Source organism: Procambarus clarkii, chromosome 70, assembly GCF_040958095.1.
Source record: "Procambarus clarkii isolate CNS0578487 chromosome 70, FALCON_Pclarkii_2.0, whole genome shotgun sequence".
Lineage (NCBI taxonomy): Eukaryota > Metazoa > Arthropoda > Malacostraca > Decapoda > Cambaridae > Procambarus > Procambarus clarkii.
Genome location: NC_091219.1, coordinates 28468731 through 28487149, shown reverse-complemented (window position 1 = coordinate 28487149; position 18419 = coordinate 28468731). Strand labels below are relative to the sequence as shown.

The 18419-nt window shown below is 38.4% G+C and overlaps 2 protein-coding genes across 5 annotated transcripts in view; both read left to right on the top strand.

The window, feature by feature from the left end:
* Positions 1–6675, top strand: part of LOC123775346 (protein takeout) — a 30887-nt gene extending 24212 nt beyond the window's left edge. Inside the window, exons 3-6 of the mRNA XM_045770457.2 lie at positions 187–334; positions 1214–1347; positions 3087–3239; positions 4352–6675. Of these exons, the coding sequence (XP_045626413.1) occupies positions 187–334; positions 1214–1347; positions 3087–3239; positions 4352–4506 (590 nt within the window). The 3' untranslated portion in view covers positions 4507–6675. The remainder of the gene's footprint in view (positions 1–186; positions 335–1213; positions 1348–3086; positions 3240–4351) is intronic.
* Positions 6676–8436: 1761 nt separating this feature from the next.
* LOC123775347 (SLIT-ROBO Rho GTPase-activating protein 1) overlaps positions 8437–18419 on the top strand; it is a 301727-nt gene continuing 291744 nt past the window's right edge. For 2 of the 4 annotated variants that reach the window (XM_069311777.1, XM_069311774.1), the window contains exon 1: positions 8506–9037. In XM_069311777.1, the coding sequence (XP_069167878.1) occupies positions 8939–9037 (99 nt within the window). In that variant the 5' untranslated portion in view covers positions 8506–8938. Of the gene's footprint in view, positions 9038–18419 lie in introns of all 4 variants that reach the window. The other 2 variants (XM_069311775.1, XM_069311779.1) reach the window with 2 other exon arrangements.

Here is an 18419-nt window from a genome sequence, read left to right as displayed (position 1 = left end):
GAAAAAGTGCATTGCACATTAGTTGTAGTTAATATTTTGTAAATATTTGGTTGTACTCACCTAATTGTGCTTGCGGGGGTTGAGTTCTGGCTCTATGGTCACTGACTATTCATTGTGGTCAATATTTTGTAAATATTTGGTTATGGTTACTATTTTATAAATATTTACAAGCTGCCTCCTCTGCAGGTATTCGTGAACTGTCACTGCCGCCCCTGGAGCCTATGAGCATCAACAGCATTGTGTTCAACCAGGGCGCTGGAGCAGTAGCTGTGGAGGCAACCTTCACCCAGGTTAAGGTGACGGGTCTCTCCAACTTCACAACTAAATTTGTCGAGTGAGTTTAGAGCTAAGTGAGCACCATACATGTTGAGGTCTTTGCGGCTATAATAATAATAATAACGGTTGTCAGATAACCTTGTACTGAGGTTCTTCCTAGGTCGAACTACTAATGTTCCCCAAGATGCAATCTACAATAGTTGCCTAACTCCCAAGTGCCTGCTTACTGCTAGGTGAACAAAGGCTTAAAGATTAAAGGAATCGTGGCCATAATTTGTGTCTTCACCCATAAATCGAACCAAGAATCCTCGATTGTAAGTAAAAAAATGTAGAGCACTGTACTACAGGTTGTGACATTATGCAGGCAACTGGATATGTGTTCATGTGTCAAGAACAACCCGACCTCTTAACTTATGTCTCATTTTGTATGCTATGGTCCCCCTATACAAAAAAATATAAAATAAAAACCCCATGGTTTTACATTGGAACCCCAATGTAAAACATCCAAAGTACATATTATAAAAAGTAGCACCTCACAAATATCCATTTTTCTATATGTAAGTGGGTCAGGTTAAGTGGGTTGCTTGGGTTTGTATGTTTCTGGGTAGGTTAGCACTTTGTATTGTGTACAAATGAAGAGAAGGGGGTAATATACAACCTACAATCCAGTTCTAACTTCTTGTACTGGTCATACCCTCACACACCCTATTTTGTGCATCTATCTTCCCTCTGGTCCAACACCACCTGCCTCCCATTTGGTCTAAGTCCAACACCTGCCTTCGGGTGTCTCCCTTGCTTATGTCCCTTCTCTAATAAAAAAGAACAACCACCACCAAGAACACCTGCCCCACAGTTCCTTCACATTCACCTCTTCCCCTGATTAACATCAATATTTGTTTCTGTGTAATCATCACTAATTCTTGTGTTGTGCCTGCAGTGCTGATCCGACGGCAGAGAAGCTGACTGTGAGTCTGTACGTGCCAGAGCTGGACATCACTGGCCAGTATAACCTCAAAGGACAGATTTTCTTCCTCCCCGTCACTGGGTCTGGTCCCTTCGTGGCTAATTTCAGTTAGTTTCATTATTTTTTTGTCTCTGTAGCATTACACCTAGTTGTGCCCCAATATCCAATACAGTATGTATTTTTGTAATTTTTAGTCATAAATACACTCTTGGTAGTTTTCAGTCTTAGTATAATAATTCTTTAAGTGCAACATTTGCACATATACCGACTTTATTTTTATATTTACTGCATAATTTTTTTCAAAATTACTGAACTACACTATTGCTTTTCTGAGAAATATTCAAAGTTTGACTAATGTGAAATTTAGGCTTACTACATCTTATAATTTAAATCTTTTATAAATTCAAAGCTGTATGAAATATGATTCTGTGGCATAGACATTAGCCACTTGTTATTCTGTAATCTTCCTTTGACGAAAATGTGGCAGCTGTTTAAATACAAGATTCTTGAAAACACGACACTCATTAAATTATGAATTAATATGTATTGTGGTTGTAATAACGAGACCTTCACACAAGTGCATTAATTGTTAATGACTTACAGATTCATTCATCACATATTTTGACAAAATTATATTTGTTGTTTGTTTTGAGTTAACAGTAGGTAAATAAGGGGGTAGGTACTTGACTGCACCTCACATTTCTGTAGAACACTCAAGAAGTAGTTAATTATAAGTGATATTAATGTCTTTCACAGACATAATTACACAGGATAAGAAACCCATTCTTATCGTACTGTATGTATGTATCGATTTTATGTAAAGATCATCTGAACTACACTGAATCTTTCTCATTCTCCTGAATGGAGTGCATTATCAAGGTCTGAGTATATGGTTTGGACAAGACTTGGATTTCAATGACATTGATATGTATGTCTTGTCCAAACCATATACTGTACTCAGACCTTGATAATACACTCAGGAGAGTGTAAAAGACTTGGTGTAGTTCAAATATTTATATAAAATACATAAGTTTGGGTTTTTATCCACTGTACATTATACAGTATTCAGTTATTTATTAAAACAGGCAATACTGTTTTAGATTTCATAAGAAGCTTTCCGGGGCAGTATATTTCAGATTTCAAGTAACACTCTAGGAGACTTGAACCTTGGATCCCGTGTGTGTGAGGCCCAAGCTCGTTTTATTATTCAATTGTTAACACAGTAGTAATAATATCCACAATAATGGATATTATCTACAGTAATAATGATATAAGATATACAGGTTGTCAGTACCCACATGACATTTTGGATGAGCCATCAGTGTTTTATTACATATTAATCAACACACAATTTTAGCACTAGATCAGCAGTGGAAGATGTAAAGCTCTCATTTGGAACAAGTATGACGTTTGTCTTTCCTTACCAAATTTTTACTCTTCTAAAAAGCCACAACTTACAGCATATGACAGTAATGCAGTGTTCAATTTAAATACATATGTATTATTTCTCTTCTAGTAATAATACATATGTATTATTCATCTTTTTCAACTCTAGTATTATTCAACTCTAGTAATAATACATATGTATTATTATAGTAGTAATAATAGTAGTAAATAGTAGTAGTAAACAGTAGTAATAATACCTGTATTATTACAGTAGTAATAATACATAGGTATTATTACTACTGTTTACAAGAGAAGTGAATGAAGATTTCTCATTTGGAGTTTATTTTTAATATTATAAATTTGTTAGGGGTTGTGGCAATAATTTCATAAATGTTCATTATTTCTTATGTTATAATGTTCATTATTTCTTATGTTATTAATTATAGAGAATGTGTTTCAGAGGGTGTTGATGCAACAGGAGACAGTCAGTTAAAGGTGGCAAGAGGCGGAGATGGCGTGGATCGTCTGAGTGTGACCAACACAAATATTGACTTCACAATCCGTGACCTTAACCTTCGTCTTGACAATCTCTTTAATGGAGATCCAGTCCTCTGTAAGTTTCTCTATCCACATATATATTATGTCATACCTAATAGCGAGAATGCGCTACTCGGCCTAGTATGCAAGGCCTGATTTGCCTAATAGTCAGAATGATTTTTGTTGTTTTCACTTGGATTATTTGATTTAATATTATAATATTATATTAAGAACATGAATTACTGACTTAGTTATGTTAGTTTAGGTTAGGTTTGGTCATATTTCTATGTTTTAACTCAAATAAAAAAATAAAATCATATATAATACAATGGAAAGCTTTTATCATTTCATAAGATAAAATTTTGAAAAATATAACTTCAGGAAAACTCTCTCTTAAAGTTAAGTAATGATTATTGAAGGATATATTTTCTACAATGTTTTGCTCTGAAATATCCCTTCATATAATAATATACCCTTCAGTAATCATTAGTTTCTTTACCATGAATTTTGGTAACTGATTGCTCATTTATTGACGTTGGTTCAATGTTTTAATGTTGAATTAGTTTTATCAATGTTATTGATGTTGATCATCATTATCAATGTTATTGATGTTGATCATCATTATCAATGTTATTGATGTTGATCATCATTATCAATGTTATTGATGACTGGGTTGACCCCAGGCATTTACTTTTCAGTAGTCAACACTACATGCATTTTTGTAATTTTGGTAGCTTGTCGAGCCCTTAAGCAGTACAGTACTCTATTGTTAGCAAACATATTGAGATGTTTAATATTTTTCTTAATTTATCCAAGAGTATGAGTGGAACAAGTGACCAACACCAAAATATCACTGCTGTGCATCAGCACAGTCTGGTTGCCCACTGAGGAACTAACGTCTTGTGACCGAGTGCACGGTCTTAACCCAGTAGCCAGACAAATCTGAATATTATGTCAACTAATAACAAGAAGTTGAAGAACTAATACTAGAGTATATTATTTCATGCTTTCACAGTACTGCTTTAAGTAACTTATTTTTATATGATAAAAATTGCAGTTCAGATTCCTTTCAGCATTTCTAAAGAACAGTTATTGATTCAGTAATTTTAGAGGCATATATTTGTACTTCAGTATTGCTTTGTTGAAAGGTTACTGATGTTTTTCTTCATGTTTGTTTTACTGATTCAGCTCGGACGATGAACCTCTTCCTGAATGACAATGGTCAAGAGATCCTGCAAGATGTGAAGCCCGAGGTGACCAGACAACTTAATGACCTGGTGCAGAAGGTCATGAACGATGCTCTCTCCCAACTCCCTGTCAGCTCCTTCCTCCACACTAATTGAATGAGCCCTTCAACATGATCATTGTTAAGATCCTGCTTGCAAGATGATGCCAAAATTTGACTGGATCATGGTAGAGCTCTTTTTGTGTACTGTATAGGAATACTGTACTGAACTCTTGAGGTCTTGAATGTGTACATTTTATAGTGTAAATTGCAAAATTTTATGTACAATCTGATTAAGATTAATTACCAAATTCATACATGACAATTGACATTTAAGTATAGTACCTATTAAGAATTTGCAAATACAGAATATTTGTACTACTATATTGTTTATAAAGTATTTCGAGAAAAGGATGAAATTGGTAATGACTTTGGGTAGTGTATTAATAAAGTTGTCTTGTCACAAATCAGTATTATATTGGTGCTCTGTGCCCAGTTTCTTTAAATCACTTTCCTGTGTCTATGAAGTTATTTTAATATTTTGTATTTAAAGTTAGAAACCCGGTTGTCCTTGGTCAACTATAGAACTTTCTCTGGGAGGAGTAAGGAAGGTACTCTTCCTCCTAGTTTTCTTTCTACAGTCAGTATTTACTGCCTAGCATCACATGGTCTCTGCCTTACCTGAATGTACCTAAGGGCCACCATCTTTCTAGTGCTCTCGATGGGGGACAGTGGCTTATCAAAGGTCCCCCCATTGTTCCTGAGGATTTTCTCAACCTGATTTTGAACTTAGCATTATTAATCGTTTGCACATTTTGTTTCAATCTTTATCTGTTTTCCCTGCATTCCTTCACCATATTCTGCATGTATAAATGCTAAGTTTTATATTTCTTGTATAGTTTCATGTGGAAGTACAAGCAACTAATTACAGTACAGTATTTTATAATCAAACACACTTAAGAAAATTTGCATATATTTTGTTTTGCTATTGATTGAGGAAGGTTTTGAGAGTAATATTTTACTTTAAATATGGTCAAATGTTTAGACATGTAGGATTTCATAATTGTTGCCATGTTGCAGATCAAGAACAACATTTCTTCAGAAGCTGATAAAATATTAATTTAAATTAGGTAGACCCCCTCAACTATTGCAGGTGTACCAAATTTTAATAACAAACTTCGACTGCGCATTTGTATGCTTATGATGATTATGCGCATTGTTAAATAATTAAATATGTACATGTACATTAGCAAGCTTTGTTTTGTGGAAGTTATTCATTTGCATTAAGCAGCAATATGTTAACTGAATTGTATGTAAAGTTTGGTTGCACGAGTACTTCTTGAAAGAGGCATTCTGAGTGTTGTAATAAAGCATACAGTATTCCTCTCAAGCTAAAGTGCTCTCTAAAAGTATAGTTAACTAAGTATTTTTGTGTCTATATCTTGAGGAAGTATTGAATGCACCAACCACCAGTGTCCCCAACTCACTAATAAGTAAATCTTAAATTTATAAATGATGCTGATTCGTACAGCATTGGATCCTGTACATTAATATTTCATATACAGTATTGCTGTTTTAAGATCAATTGATCAAACAGACAAAAAAAAATATTCAGATATTCACACTCAAAAAGATTGGCAGCTTGTATAAATTTAAACTAAATTTGTTTCTCATAGTTTGTGTTCATTTTCAGTCACAATTGTACTCGCCTAGTTGTGCTTGTGGGGGTTGAGCTTCGGCTCTACTCCCACAAGCTCAAGATCTTCAATTGTCTGAGGATCTTATAAAAAAGTGGAATCAGATTGGTTAATTATGGACCCCATACACATCCTTTGGGTAGTGGCAATTTTTTTTTATTCATATACAGTGTAATCGTTTTAAGAACCAGACAAAAATGTACTGGTAATTTAAGCAAAGCAATTTGAATTTATAGTGGACTAGTTACATCCAGTTTTCATCTGTAAACCATGCAACATGAGCATTCAAAATATGAATGCATTTTAATGTTTTAAAATTTTGTTATGGAAATATAGGTACAGTACAATACTAGTAGATGAAACTGAATATCTCAAAGGCAGTATGTGAAATTTTGTGTTTTCTTAATAACTAGGTGCATTTTTTGGGCTATCAAAATGAAGAGATGTTTAAATTAGGTGTGTACTCACCTATTTGTGTGTGTGTGTGTGTGTGTTGGGTCATTAGGTTGGATGATGTAGCCCTGAGCATTACTGTATCTTAAAATAAAAATGGTCCAATGTTGCTGTACAAATAAAGTTTTTATATATAATTACAGGGCTTTGATTTATATCCCAAGTTGTTTAATTATATATGAAATGACTGGTATGAGAGTCGACTTCGTTCAGGAGTAATTTTAGTCACTCAGCCTTGAACTTTCTCCAAAGCAGATATGTCTTACTGAAGATGAGGTCTTTTACATGGATGACTGGCTTGAATATATGTACGCTTGATTATTCCTAGGATTTGGTTAGATTTTTTAACTGCAGTTCCCACTTATTGTGCAACTTTCAATTGATGGATCATTGATATATATCAATGAGAAAATCAGCTAAAACTGGAGTGTACGGTTGATGAACTATACACTAGAGTATTTGGGGGTTATATGTAAAACTTTTACTGGCTTCAGTAGAAATCTCCAGACTTCCTGTGGATTCAGTGGAGTCCCAGGTTTTATAACTTAGACCAAGTCAAATGCCAAAACACTGTTGCTATATATGATCCAAATAGATAAAATCATCAGGACAAATGGGGAACCTTTGATAAGCTGCCACCTTCCTGTCTCCATCAAGACCACTAGGGAAATAGTTGCCCCTCAGGAAAATAGACTAATACATTATAGAATCTGTAGTACATTAAAGTTTTTAACATTATTAATAATAGCAAGGATATACAAAGGTGAATTTTAGAAAATAACTAGAACATAACAGAATAAATTAGCAAGGTTGTAAGGTTTAAAAGGGTAAACACTTGATAATTAACAGGAATATGCAAGATAACATATACGAGTTTAACAGGCAATTTACCCAAAATAAATAATTTAATTAGATGATACTTAATAATGACAGGCATAGACTATACTATGGACAGTAGTTTTACCAAGAGTACAGAGGGTAGTTTTTAACATTAATTATTAGTATACATGTACTGTACTTTACTATACCTTTTGATGAAATACTACATGGAAGACTGGCAAGAAACTCACAAGCACATGGAATAAATGGTAGAATACTAGAATGAATCAAAACAACGGTTAAAACAAGTTAAGTAAAGGGTCGTGCAAAACATAAATGAAGCTGACTGAAGAAATGTGGTGAGTAGGGTACCACAAGGGTAGGGTATGACAGTAAAAAATAACAAAAAACTGTTTACACCCACTTTTTTTTCTTTTTTTTTATATATACAAGAGTTGTTACTTCCCGAGCTTGTGCTCACCAATAAACAATTAAGGTGCCATCTATTCTAATGTCACACAACGTTGAAGATGATACAATAGAATGCCTATTAACACGAGAATCATTAATACCGATTGTTACGTATATTTATATACGATTTTTGGCCCTGTAAATGCACACTTCATTCATTCATTGTCCCCAAACGATTAAAAAATATATGCAGTAGAGCCCTGCTATAATAGCAGATGCATCCAGTCACGCCAGCAAATAAGCTCTACGAGTATCATATGTGTATAGCAGTTCCCGGCTGTTAACGGCAAACGAGCGACATGTTTGTGGCTTGGAAACTATACCATTTGATCATTAAAATATACATAAGAACATAAGAATTCAGGAAATCGCAGAAGACCTGTTGTCTCACACATGGTAGCTCCTATATATATTCACAACCCAGTGTATTTTGTTGTATATATATATATAGATATAGATATATAAATAAATGAAGATGATTCCTTCTGAAGATGTATTAATATACGAAACTACTTAAGGAAATTATATTTCTATTCTTCCTCGGTGGTCTGACACTGTCAAATAAGATAAAATAAATGGATAGAATGTTTACCTTGTCCGGTAAAGAAGACCGTCGGGGCCGAGCGTGGCCAGAGAAGAGCCGGACGCAGCCTATCACCACACATCCTCTGCCAGTCCGGCCACCGGCTTAAGACTGGCAGCAACCACCCGCATCTCTTGCATGAGGTACTCCAGCAGCTCTCCCAGCACCCTGGGAAGCAGAGGGTGGAGGCGCGGGTGTGTGTGGTGCTGCAGTGAGCTGCTGCTTCACCGTGCTTGATGGTCAGCTCCTCAGCTCGGCCGTCGCGAGGGACAGCGGGTTACCTTCTGTCCACAAACTGAACGTCTTCTCTAATCAGTTTCTTACGCTGTACGGTGAAAATTTGCTTAGTAAGCCTGAATTATTTTGTTTCTAATTAAGATGTCGGCAGGAAACATGCCATAAGCTGCCTGTGTAAAAGGTGGAATCATCGGTTGTGTGTGTGTGTGTGTGTTTACAAACTCAAAGTGCCCAGGTTTTGAGCAGACATTGGTGACCGGGTTGTGCTGAGGAGACTATTAGTTGAAAAGATGCATTCTCAGTTTAGCCCCAACAGGCGGTCCCTAATCATTAACCTACCCAGCGTACAGGAAGCTCGCTCCCCCACCACTCCCACGGCTAACATCAAGGTGAGTGACCTAGTTACTCTCGTCTACCTCATTTCTTGCTACATATACACTGTTTATTTACCTAAGTCGTGGACTATACTCCTCAGAATTAATATATATGCTTCCTGGCTGGTCAGTTTAAGTCGCCGTAATGACCTTCAGACTCTCGTCTCGGGTCAGAAATAAGGGAAGTTTCTCAAGCCATTTGAAGATTAGTTATATTTTCAATTCTGACACAATGTTTGTATTCCCTTCTCAGCTCGAAGACTGTTTTTTTTCAATTGTCTGTTAATGTTGACATTGAATGTTTTTAATTTGATTTTTGTGGGTTGAGGCATTAAAACTGAACTATATTTCGTGGTTCGACGTCTTCACGTGCTCGTCAGTAGATCATGGCCCTAATTAAAGTTGACTTGAATTATCCATTCTTGTTTGTGCGAGTTTCAGATTGTTCCTGTCTTTTCCATGTCAATCTTTTAATTGGAAGTGATGCCAAATATCGTGAAGAATTGAAGGTAATTCAGAGTGGGAAGTTTTCCTACCGTGCTGTGTAAGTAGGGAAAATGTGAGAAAAAATAATGAGTCAGCCTCTCGCCACTTAAGCTAACCAAACATAATGAGGCGCATTAGGCCAGAAAATATAATGAAAAGACGCTTGTTTGATCTACTGGGCGGTAAACATTTACCCATTTTCCTTAGTTTCTTTCTTAGTATCAACAGCTTGATAGGCTGTTGTTGTTGTTTTAGATTCAGCTACTTGGAACAAAAAGTTTCAAGTAGCACGGGCTATGGTGAGCCCGTAGTGGACTTACCTGGCACAGGAGCGGGGCTTGACAGGCTTCTACCTCCGATAATGTATACCAGTAAACCAGATTAGACGTAAACAGCTTGACCGGATGTCTTAACAAAGGAAATGCACCTTTATAATGCCTGATATGTAGTAGGTGACTCCTTAAAAAATGCTGTAGGACATTCTCATTGGTATTTCGTTTATAAAATATAATGCTGCCGGGTATTTATGAGTATGCTGATATAATAATATACAATACATTAAGGCTAGCTTGTTAATTCGTAGCGCAAACATGACCTCTTAAGTCTTTAACATTAATTGATTTGCAGGCTAGGCTCATTTAAGGTTGACAGGAGGTTAATATATTCTATAAATACTAATCACGCAGAATAATCTTCGACTTTCAGTACTGGCCTCGGGCCAAAACTCCAATCATATTAATAGTAACACTTGAAACTTTTGCTGTTTAGTTTATCAGTGATCTTGAGAACTCTGTGACCCGACCCGGGTTCGAACCTGCATTATCAGTGCTCACCCCCTGGTATACACAGTAATATAATTACTTTCAATCCATCCGCCTGAAATGATAGTACTTTTTGTAATTATGTGGTCGATCGTACCAATATGTAGTTATGGAGCCCAAATAAGCCACTTTTTGTATTATTTTTGTTAGAATCCAGAACAAATAAAGCTAAAACCAGACTTAAATATTCCTAGGTCTAGTATGGCACATATCTGTACTATATTAGGCCTCGGTGTATTAGGCGTAAGATGGTTAGGTTAGGTTAAGTTAGGTTTTATTAGCAACATAAATATCAACTTTTCCGGTTTGTCCAAATTCAATAATACAAAACTTTCTATTGGCCCATCACGTCAATATTAGTATGACCGCATCGTTACTATATGTACCTTCATTTTAGGAGTGTTGTATTGTTGTAGGCTGACTACTTCACCAACGTTGTCTGTGTTTGAAACAGTATATGATACATTTACTACAATGTACTACATCGTTAGTTCATTTCCTCGTTAGTCTAAATTGATCTCTTTACTAACTTTTTTATCTGTAATATTTAGTATACGGAAGAATAATCACGAAATTATTAATTTTAATATATATTAAGCGCCACACCCTGACTTCTGTAATGTTTAGTATATTGAATTACGGCTCCGACTTTTGTAATGTTTATATTATATTGCATTATTTTGGACAGTTACATAGATCTGCAACTCTATTTTCAAACCAATATTTACATTATTTTTCAAATTCAAAATGCGTTTCACAGGCACCGGTAAAATACTATGAGAAACAGATGAGAGGACTTACGGAGACACGGGCATGAGAGGCTACTCATGCCCGTGCCTCCTCTTGGGTGACTTAATTTTCATCAATCAGTCACATAAGAGGAACAGTATGAGGCCAAACCGCATGGGATACCATGTGCGTTTTCAGTGCGACTGAGCGCCTAATGTTTGTGCACACAGCGTGTGTGTACTTTTGATGGGAAAAAAGTGGGGACGGGGAGCTATAATTATTAGATTTACCCAGTTTTATTACTTCATTCACTTCATTGTTTATATGATCATTAATTAATTTTTTCAACTAGCCTAGACTAACCAGATCCCTCATGAAGTTTGAGGGAGGAGAGGTCTGGTCAGAGGCCGGGCAGTGGGTACGTTGCTTCCCAAAACCATCGCAAGATACTATAATTTCTGTCTCCTCAGTTGTGATTCCCACGCTTTATGGCAGTGCAAAGTATATATATTCCTTCTTGCAGTCGTATCCTAGTGCTGCACCCTCCACCATACTGCCTCCCTTCACCCACATAACACTGTCTCTCTCTCTCTCTCTCTCTCTCTCTCTCTCCTTTTGGTCCTGTTTTGTCAAGGCAGAGTTCGCAAAATAACAAAAGCCGTGCATCTGGTCTACATAGGGGACCAGCATCTGTCATCGCTGTAATCGCTGTAACAAGATGCAGGCTGTGAGAAGAGCTGCGCCAATTTGCTCTCGTTGTGGTTTGATTGTGGTACATTGAAATCGGTGCGGTTTCGCAGCAAATATATATATATATACGTATATGTATTGCCTTTTTTTCTATACCACACTGGTACCTTGTTTCAGCGTTGTGTATTCTTGAACCTAGTAACGAAATGATTGAGATAAATGCTTGCTTGATAACTTGACTATTATGATAATTGACGATACTTGCTGGAGGTAGCATACGGTAGCCTCGTTTAACGAATAAGGTAACAATACGGTACACTTTCATAACGATTAAGATGACTTACAGTACACTTAACGATTGAAATATACGGTACTCTTCTTTGATGATGATTATACCCGACGATACACTTGCTTAACGAGTAATATAACCAACGATACACTTGCTTAACGAGTAATATAACCAACGATACACATGCTTAACGAGTAATATAACCAACGATACACTTGCTTAACGAGTAATATAACCAACGATACACTTGCTTAACGAGCAATATAACCAACGATACACATGCTTAACAAGTAATATAACCAACGATACACATGCTTAACGAGCAATATAACCAACGATACACTTGCTTAACGAGCAATATAACCAACGATACACTTGCTTAACGAGCAATATAACCAACGATACACTTGCTTAACGAGCAATATAACCAACGATACACTTGCTTAACGAGCAATATAACCAACGATACACTTGCTTAACGAGCAATATAACCAACGATACACATGCTTAACGAGCAATATAACCAACGATACACTTGCTTAACGAGCAATATAACCAACGATACACATGCTTAACGAGCAATATAACCAACGATACACTTGCTTAACGAGCAATATAACCAACGATACACTTGCTTAACGAGTAATATAACCAACGATACACTTGCTTAACGAGCAATATAACCAACGATACACTTGCTTAATGAGTAATATAACCAACGATACACTTGCTTAACGAGTAATATAACAGATGACACACTTGCTTAACGAGTAATTGTTACGAGGGGGGGGGGCGAGAAAAATAATACTGTACAATGATAATGAGAATATTATTAGTTGTGAACTACCAGTAAATCTGCCCTTGTTGCTCTATCGTAAAGCTTCCTTCTTTAACGCAGTATATACTAACTATATATATTTACCAACACAGTATAGTATATAATATTTCTCACTGCTAAGCTCCTTTCACTGGCGACCACCCACACATTAGACACTTATATAAATTATATTTTTATAAGATAAAGACAGACCAAGACAAGGACAGAGGCAGAGAGAGCCAATGTTTAATACACAGCATGTTAAAATTAATGAATGCGTCTCGGGAGGATGGCCGCTGCTTTAACCAGCCTAGTGTGAGGACGGGTTGAGGCTTGCTTGACTTCGTGCGTTTCTGGCTAGGAAAACCGGTTTAATTTTTTACCTAGTGGGAAACCGAGAGAACGAGCTGCATTATTTTAAGTTAAACAAGCTGAACCCAATTAGATTGACGGGTTGAATATAAACAGAATCGGTTGTGTGGGAAGTTTTAAAGCGCAAGCTCTCCAAGTATCCTGGTGGCCCGGTGTTCCCGTGAAGGTGACATTGGTGGCGCCATTTCACCAAATTTTCAATCAGTGAGCAAATTGCTGTTGCGTGTCAAGGCAGTTATCCAATCCCAGAAAGTTAGCGCGCCCTGAAGGGATCTTGGGGCTCGTGTCCCTCTGATCCTCATTGTTAGAAAGTGAAGACTGATCAATAATCTTTATCCTTACGGATATAATCTTTCCATAGTTAACCTTATACAAGTAAAACTTAAGTTATAAGCTTTATAATAATTTACTCGTAAGAAATGCGCCGCTATGATTGTTTTTACTTAATTTCCAATCATGTTAATTCACACGTTACAGCGAGAATGTATACATTACCTAATGATTAATCTCGTCAAAGTCATTTAAAAGCGAGTATAAATTAATTTATAAAAGATCTATTGCAGATTACTCGTCAAAAGGCAGTGGCTCTCAGAAAATATTTCCTTGATAATGTTAACCATCATTTAATAACTCCCCGATAACAGGGAGTTATCGGGGAGAATAGATCGGCTCCCCGATAACGGTATAACTTTACTCACCATGATTTTTAGTACAATTTTGCAGGATCATATATAATACCATTTCGTTCCAAGTCTTAATAAACGAGTCTTACTAGGGTTAAACGTGAATTTGGCAACCCATTTATCCTAAAATCATTGTACGTAAAGTAACTATTTAGTTGAACGTTAAAAATAGAATGTTGCAGCAAACAATGTTTACGTCTTGTTCTCTTGCAAATAAACAAAAACAAAAGCAAACTTAAATATTCCTAGGTCTAGTATAGATAAATCTATACTATGAGAGAATGTCTGTCTCTCTCCAGAGCATTGTTGATGTGACGACTTATATTGAATTTTGTAACTAGCTCATCAAGATTGTAACTTGCTTAGCTAAATGAATTGTGGGGTTCAGTCCCTGAGCCCATTATGTGCCTCTGTAACCCTTTCCACTACCGCCCACAAGATGGGTATGGGGTGCATAATAAATGAACTAAACTAAAAACTCTCTCCAAAGCTCGAGGCCAGACCCTTGGGGTTAGCCTAACCAAATTTGGAAGGGGGAATGGGGTGGTTATCTTGGGCCAGATTCACGAAGCAGTTACGCAAGTACTTACGAACGTGTACATCTTTCCTTAATCTTTGACGGCTTTGGTTACATTTATTAAACAGTTTACAAGCATGAAAACGTCCCAATCAACTGTTGTTATTGTCTTAAACAGATTTCTGGTGCTTTGGAGCTCATTATCTGTTTAATAATTGTAAACAAAGCCGCCAAAGATTGAGAAAAAGATGTACAGGTTCGTAAGTGCTTGCGTAACTGCTTCCTGAATCTGGCCCCTTGATTCTTGAAGTGATTTTGGGGCTTAGCGTCCCCGCGGCCCGGTCCTCGACCAAGCCTCCTTTTTGTTACACATCCCCAAGAAGCAGCCCGTAGCAGCAGCTGTCTAACTCCCAGGTACCTATTTACTGCTTGGTGAACAGTAAAATTGAATGGCAGTCGAAAGAAACTCTGCCCTTATGTTTCCGCCACCACCAGGAATCGAACCTGGAAAATTAGGACTACGAATCCCAAGCATTATCGACTCGGGTATCAGGCCCATGTATGCCCGTCCGGGTGGGGTACAGGACGGGCATAGCCTGGTCGGGGTAGCCACAGTTAAATTCTTTAAGAAATATTAGCAATTATACCCCAAGGACATTTTTATGGAGTGTGAAATATAGTGTGATTTCCCTAGAGTTTTTACTGAAAAGAAAAAGGAAGAAGCTAAAGAATAAAAAGAAAAGTCAAATATTTAGTTGATGGTGGGCTATTCATGCGCATACATAGTGAGGATACATAGTGAGGATACGTAATGAGGATACATAGTGAAGATACATAGTGAGGATACGTTGTGAGGATACATAGTTAGGATACGTAGCATGTATTATTTTTTGGGGGGGAATGAATGTGATCTTTGGTGGTGTAAGATCTTGAAGTGTCTCTGGGGTCCCCTACAGAGGTATCTGTGGGTTGATCCGTGCTACAGGTCTGCTGCAGTGGTACCCTTTACTCTTAGCTGAGGATCCCGGGTACCTATCCCAGGACGGACTGAAACGGTTGGGCACGTTTACTTTCATCTGATGCTCCTATTAACCTAACAGTAAAAATGTATTAGTGAATTAGGCAACTGTTGTTGAGTTGCATCCTGCAGAGCGGCAATAGTTCGACCTTGGAGTGACCTCTATATACGCCTACTGTATTTATATATGTACACGGGTTTTCTGTTCACGACCAAAAGAATTATTACTATTATTATTAATACAAACTGGTGAGAACAAATCTTTTAAAGTTAATCATTCAATTACTCACGTTTTCTTTAAATGTATTACAAATGTGGGAAGACGCACAACACTAGGAAGACTGCAGGAGTGTAGTCAGTGTAAGGAAGAACTCGACACGGTCTTGCGCTACAACCTTCCTCTCCAAAGTGTTACCCCTGTCGTGGTGAGGGGGCTCACGTACGACTGCCTGGGGCCGGTGAGGGGTTCTCTGGCCCCCTCTCCAGTATCTCACCTCCAACACCAGGCCCCCGGGTGTTATACGTGCAAAGGGACAAACCCGTAGGGCTCTTGTTCTAGTTGACGGACCTCCCGCTGGAGGGCTGCCCTTGGTGGTTGGTTGGGTGTCCAGGCTGGGGCGAAAGGGAGAAAGAGGTCCTTACACTAGTGTGCGAGAATGTACGAGGCAGTAGGACGACTCCCTCTGTTAAAAGGGACGACGCACTCTTTCCTCCACTGGCCAGCGCTCGGCCTCCCTCGCTGCCCTGCTAGGTGGTATCCCTTGGCTCCAAAACGCAGACATTTTAAATTAATGCTGTATGGACACCGAACTGACTTTTTTATACAGGCTCGTGGGGTGGGCTATCAGATCCCCGAGACGGCCGGTGATGGAAAATCGGGCTTCGTAGCCTCGGCTTCGTTGGGCCCAGATCAAGCTTCCTTGTTGGCTCTCGACTGACAATCTCTGTTCCCCTTTCACTTTCGTGGCAGGGTTGACCCTGCCTCAGCGTTGACCCTGCCAAGGCCTTAGTGGTGACCACCTCGTCACCTGGAGTGGCTCCATCTTTCATTGTGACAACGGCGCCTTTTAACCGTCATAACTCCCATACTCAAACACACATGATTGCTCCCAATTCGTCTACGTTCCAGAATTTGTTTGGTCCTGCCCAGTGGATTAAGTATTTTTATCTTTCTCATACTAATCGTACACGTACACGTCCTGATGATTTACACATCCATAAACACCTGCTGGTTCAGTTGATACCCATGTTCAGCCCCCACCCACACTGACACACGTGTAGTAGCAGCCCCTTCTCAGGAGGCAGCAGAACGCCTGGCATCCTTGTCTTGCATTGGTGAGACCCCAGTTGGGGTCTCCAAAAATATCCGGTTAAATGCCAGCATAAGCAGTCATTCTCGTTGCTTATGACTGGGTAACTCGCGAGTGCAGTGTCGCGACTGGAGATAGAGCTAAAAGAATACCACGAGGATGTTAAATATATTCTCGAACACCAAGGTCATTCTATCCTCCAGATTGACACGTTCATTTGACCCTCTCGTGGTGGTGGTCGTCAGCGTCTTCGGGCAGTTAAAAAAACTTGATACTAGGTCTCATCCGTCTTCCGTTATTCTTGCTGGTGCCAGACGCTCCATACAGGAATACATCCTCTCTCCTCGCCTCTGCAATAGGTGTGTCTGTGTAGACCTGTTTCATGGTTGAACGTTAGTCTTATGACCCCGCAGTCTTTCAAGGTACTCCTTAAGATCTAAGCAGGTTATCTGAAGCACCGAGTGACCGGTTTGGTCTGGGTTAAAATTAGAGGGTACCAGTCCTAACTGTTCACCTCTGTTCACCCAGCAGTAATTTGGACCTGGGTGTAAACCGACTGGTGGGTAGTGTGCCAGGGAAAACCAGCAGGGTAAAACATTTTATGAGTTATGGGAAGTGAAAGCTCTCAGCCTGCTGAGAGAGGCAGAGGCGTCTGCTCCACCTGTGTATAAAAACAATAAGCTCGTTGTATATATACTAAAAACACAGCTCTGTGCACATACCCTGTGAGTGTAGTTGCTTCTTGTTAGATGTTAAGGGGTAGGAAGCCTGTTGTCTCCAAGGATGGTTATCTTATCTTGAGATGATTTCGGGGCTTTATTGTCCCCGCGGCCCGGTCCTCGACCAGTCCTCCACCCCCAAGAAGCAGCCCGTGACAGCTGACTAACAGGTATCATGAAGTCTTCAATCTGCATTTTTTATTCTACCTTCCAATTTTACTTAACTTACACCCATTTTATTAGTAATTAAACTTTAAACTTTCAGTGTAGCACCATATAGAGTGAGTGTAGGCTACACCTCTGAATATGTACATCTCTGGCTACTTCACCACATTCTCACGGCTATCTGTCTCCTTTATTGCGCAGTTTCGTTTTTACGCCTGGCAAATGAGGAAGCAACGCTGGCTCACAGAAAGCTGTCATTTCCTCATCACATTGTCAGTTTAGGCTGCTTTTTCCCCCGGGTAATGTGCCATTTTTGTCATTCCGGCACGTTATTGGGCCTGTTATATATTTTGGTACTGTGACACTAAAGAACATGTAAGCGTCCAGTAGATGTGGACGACCGTGTGAACTACATTCAAAAGTTAGATGTATGTGATCATTAGTTCTTATTATGTATAGTGGTGAAGGTCAGACTGACTGGCAACTCATGTCATCACTTGGTCACGGTTGCCAGTAGGTAAATAGTGTGCATTTCTTCGTATTGTTTCCGGCATGGCTCCTTACTCTTAATTACTTACTCTTCATATGGTTTAATGGAGCACCTTACCTGTTATTCCTGCCTGTTTCTCCAACTTTTGCAACTGTCTCTTATGGGGGACTGTGTCAAAGGCTTTCTGGCAGTCTAAGAAAATGAAGCCTGCTTACCCTCCTGTTTTTTGCCTAATATTTGTCGTCTGGTCATAGAATGCTATTAAACCTGTGAGGCACGGTTTACGAGGGC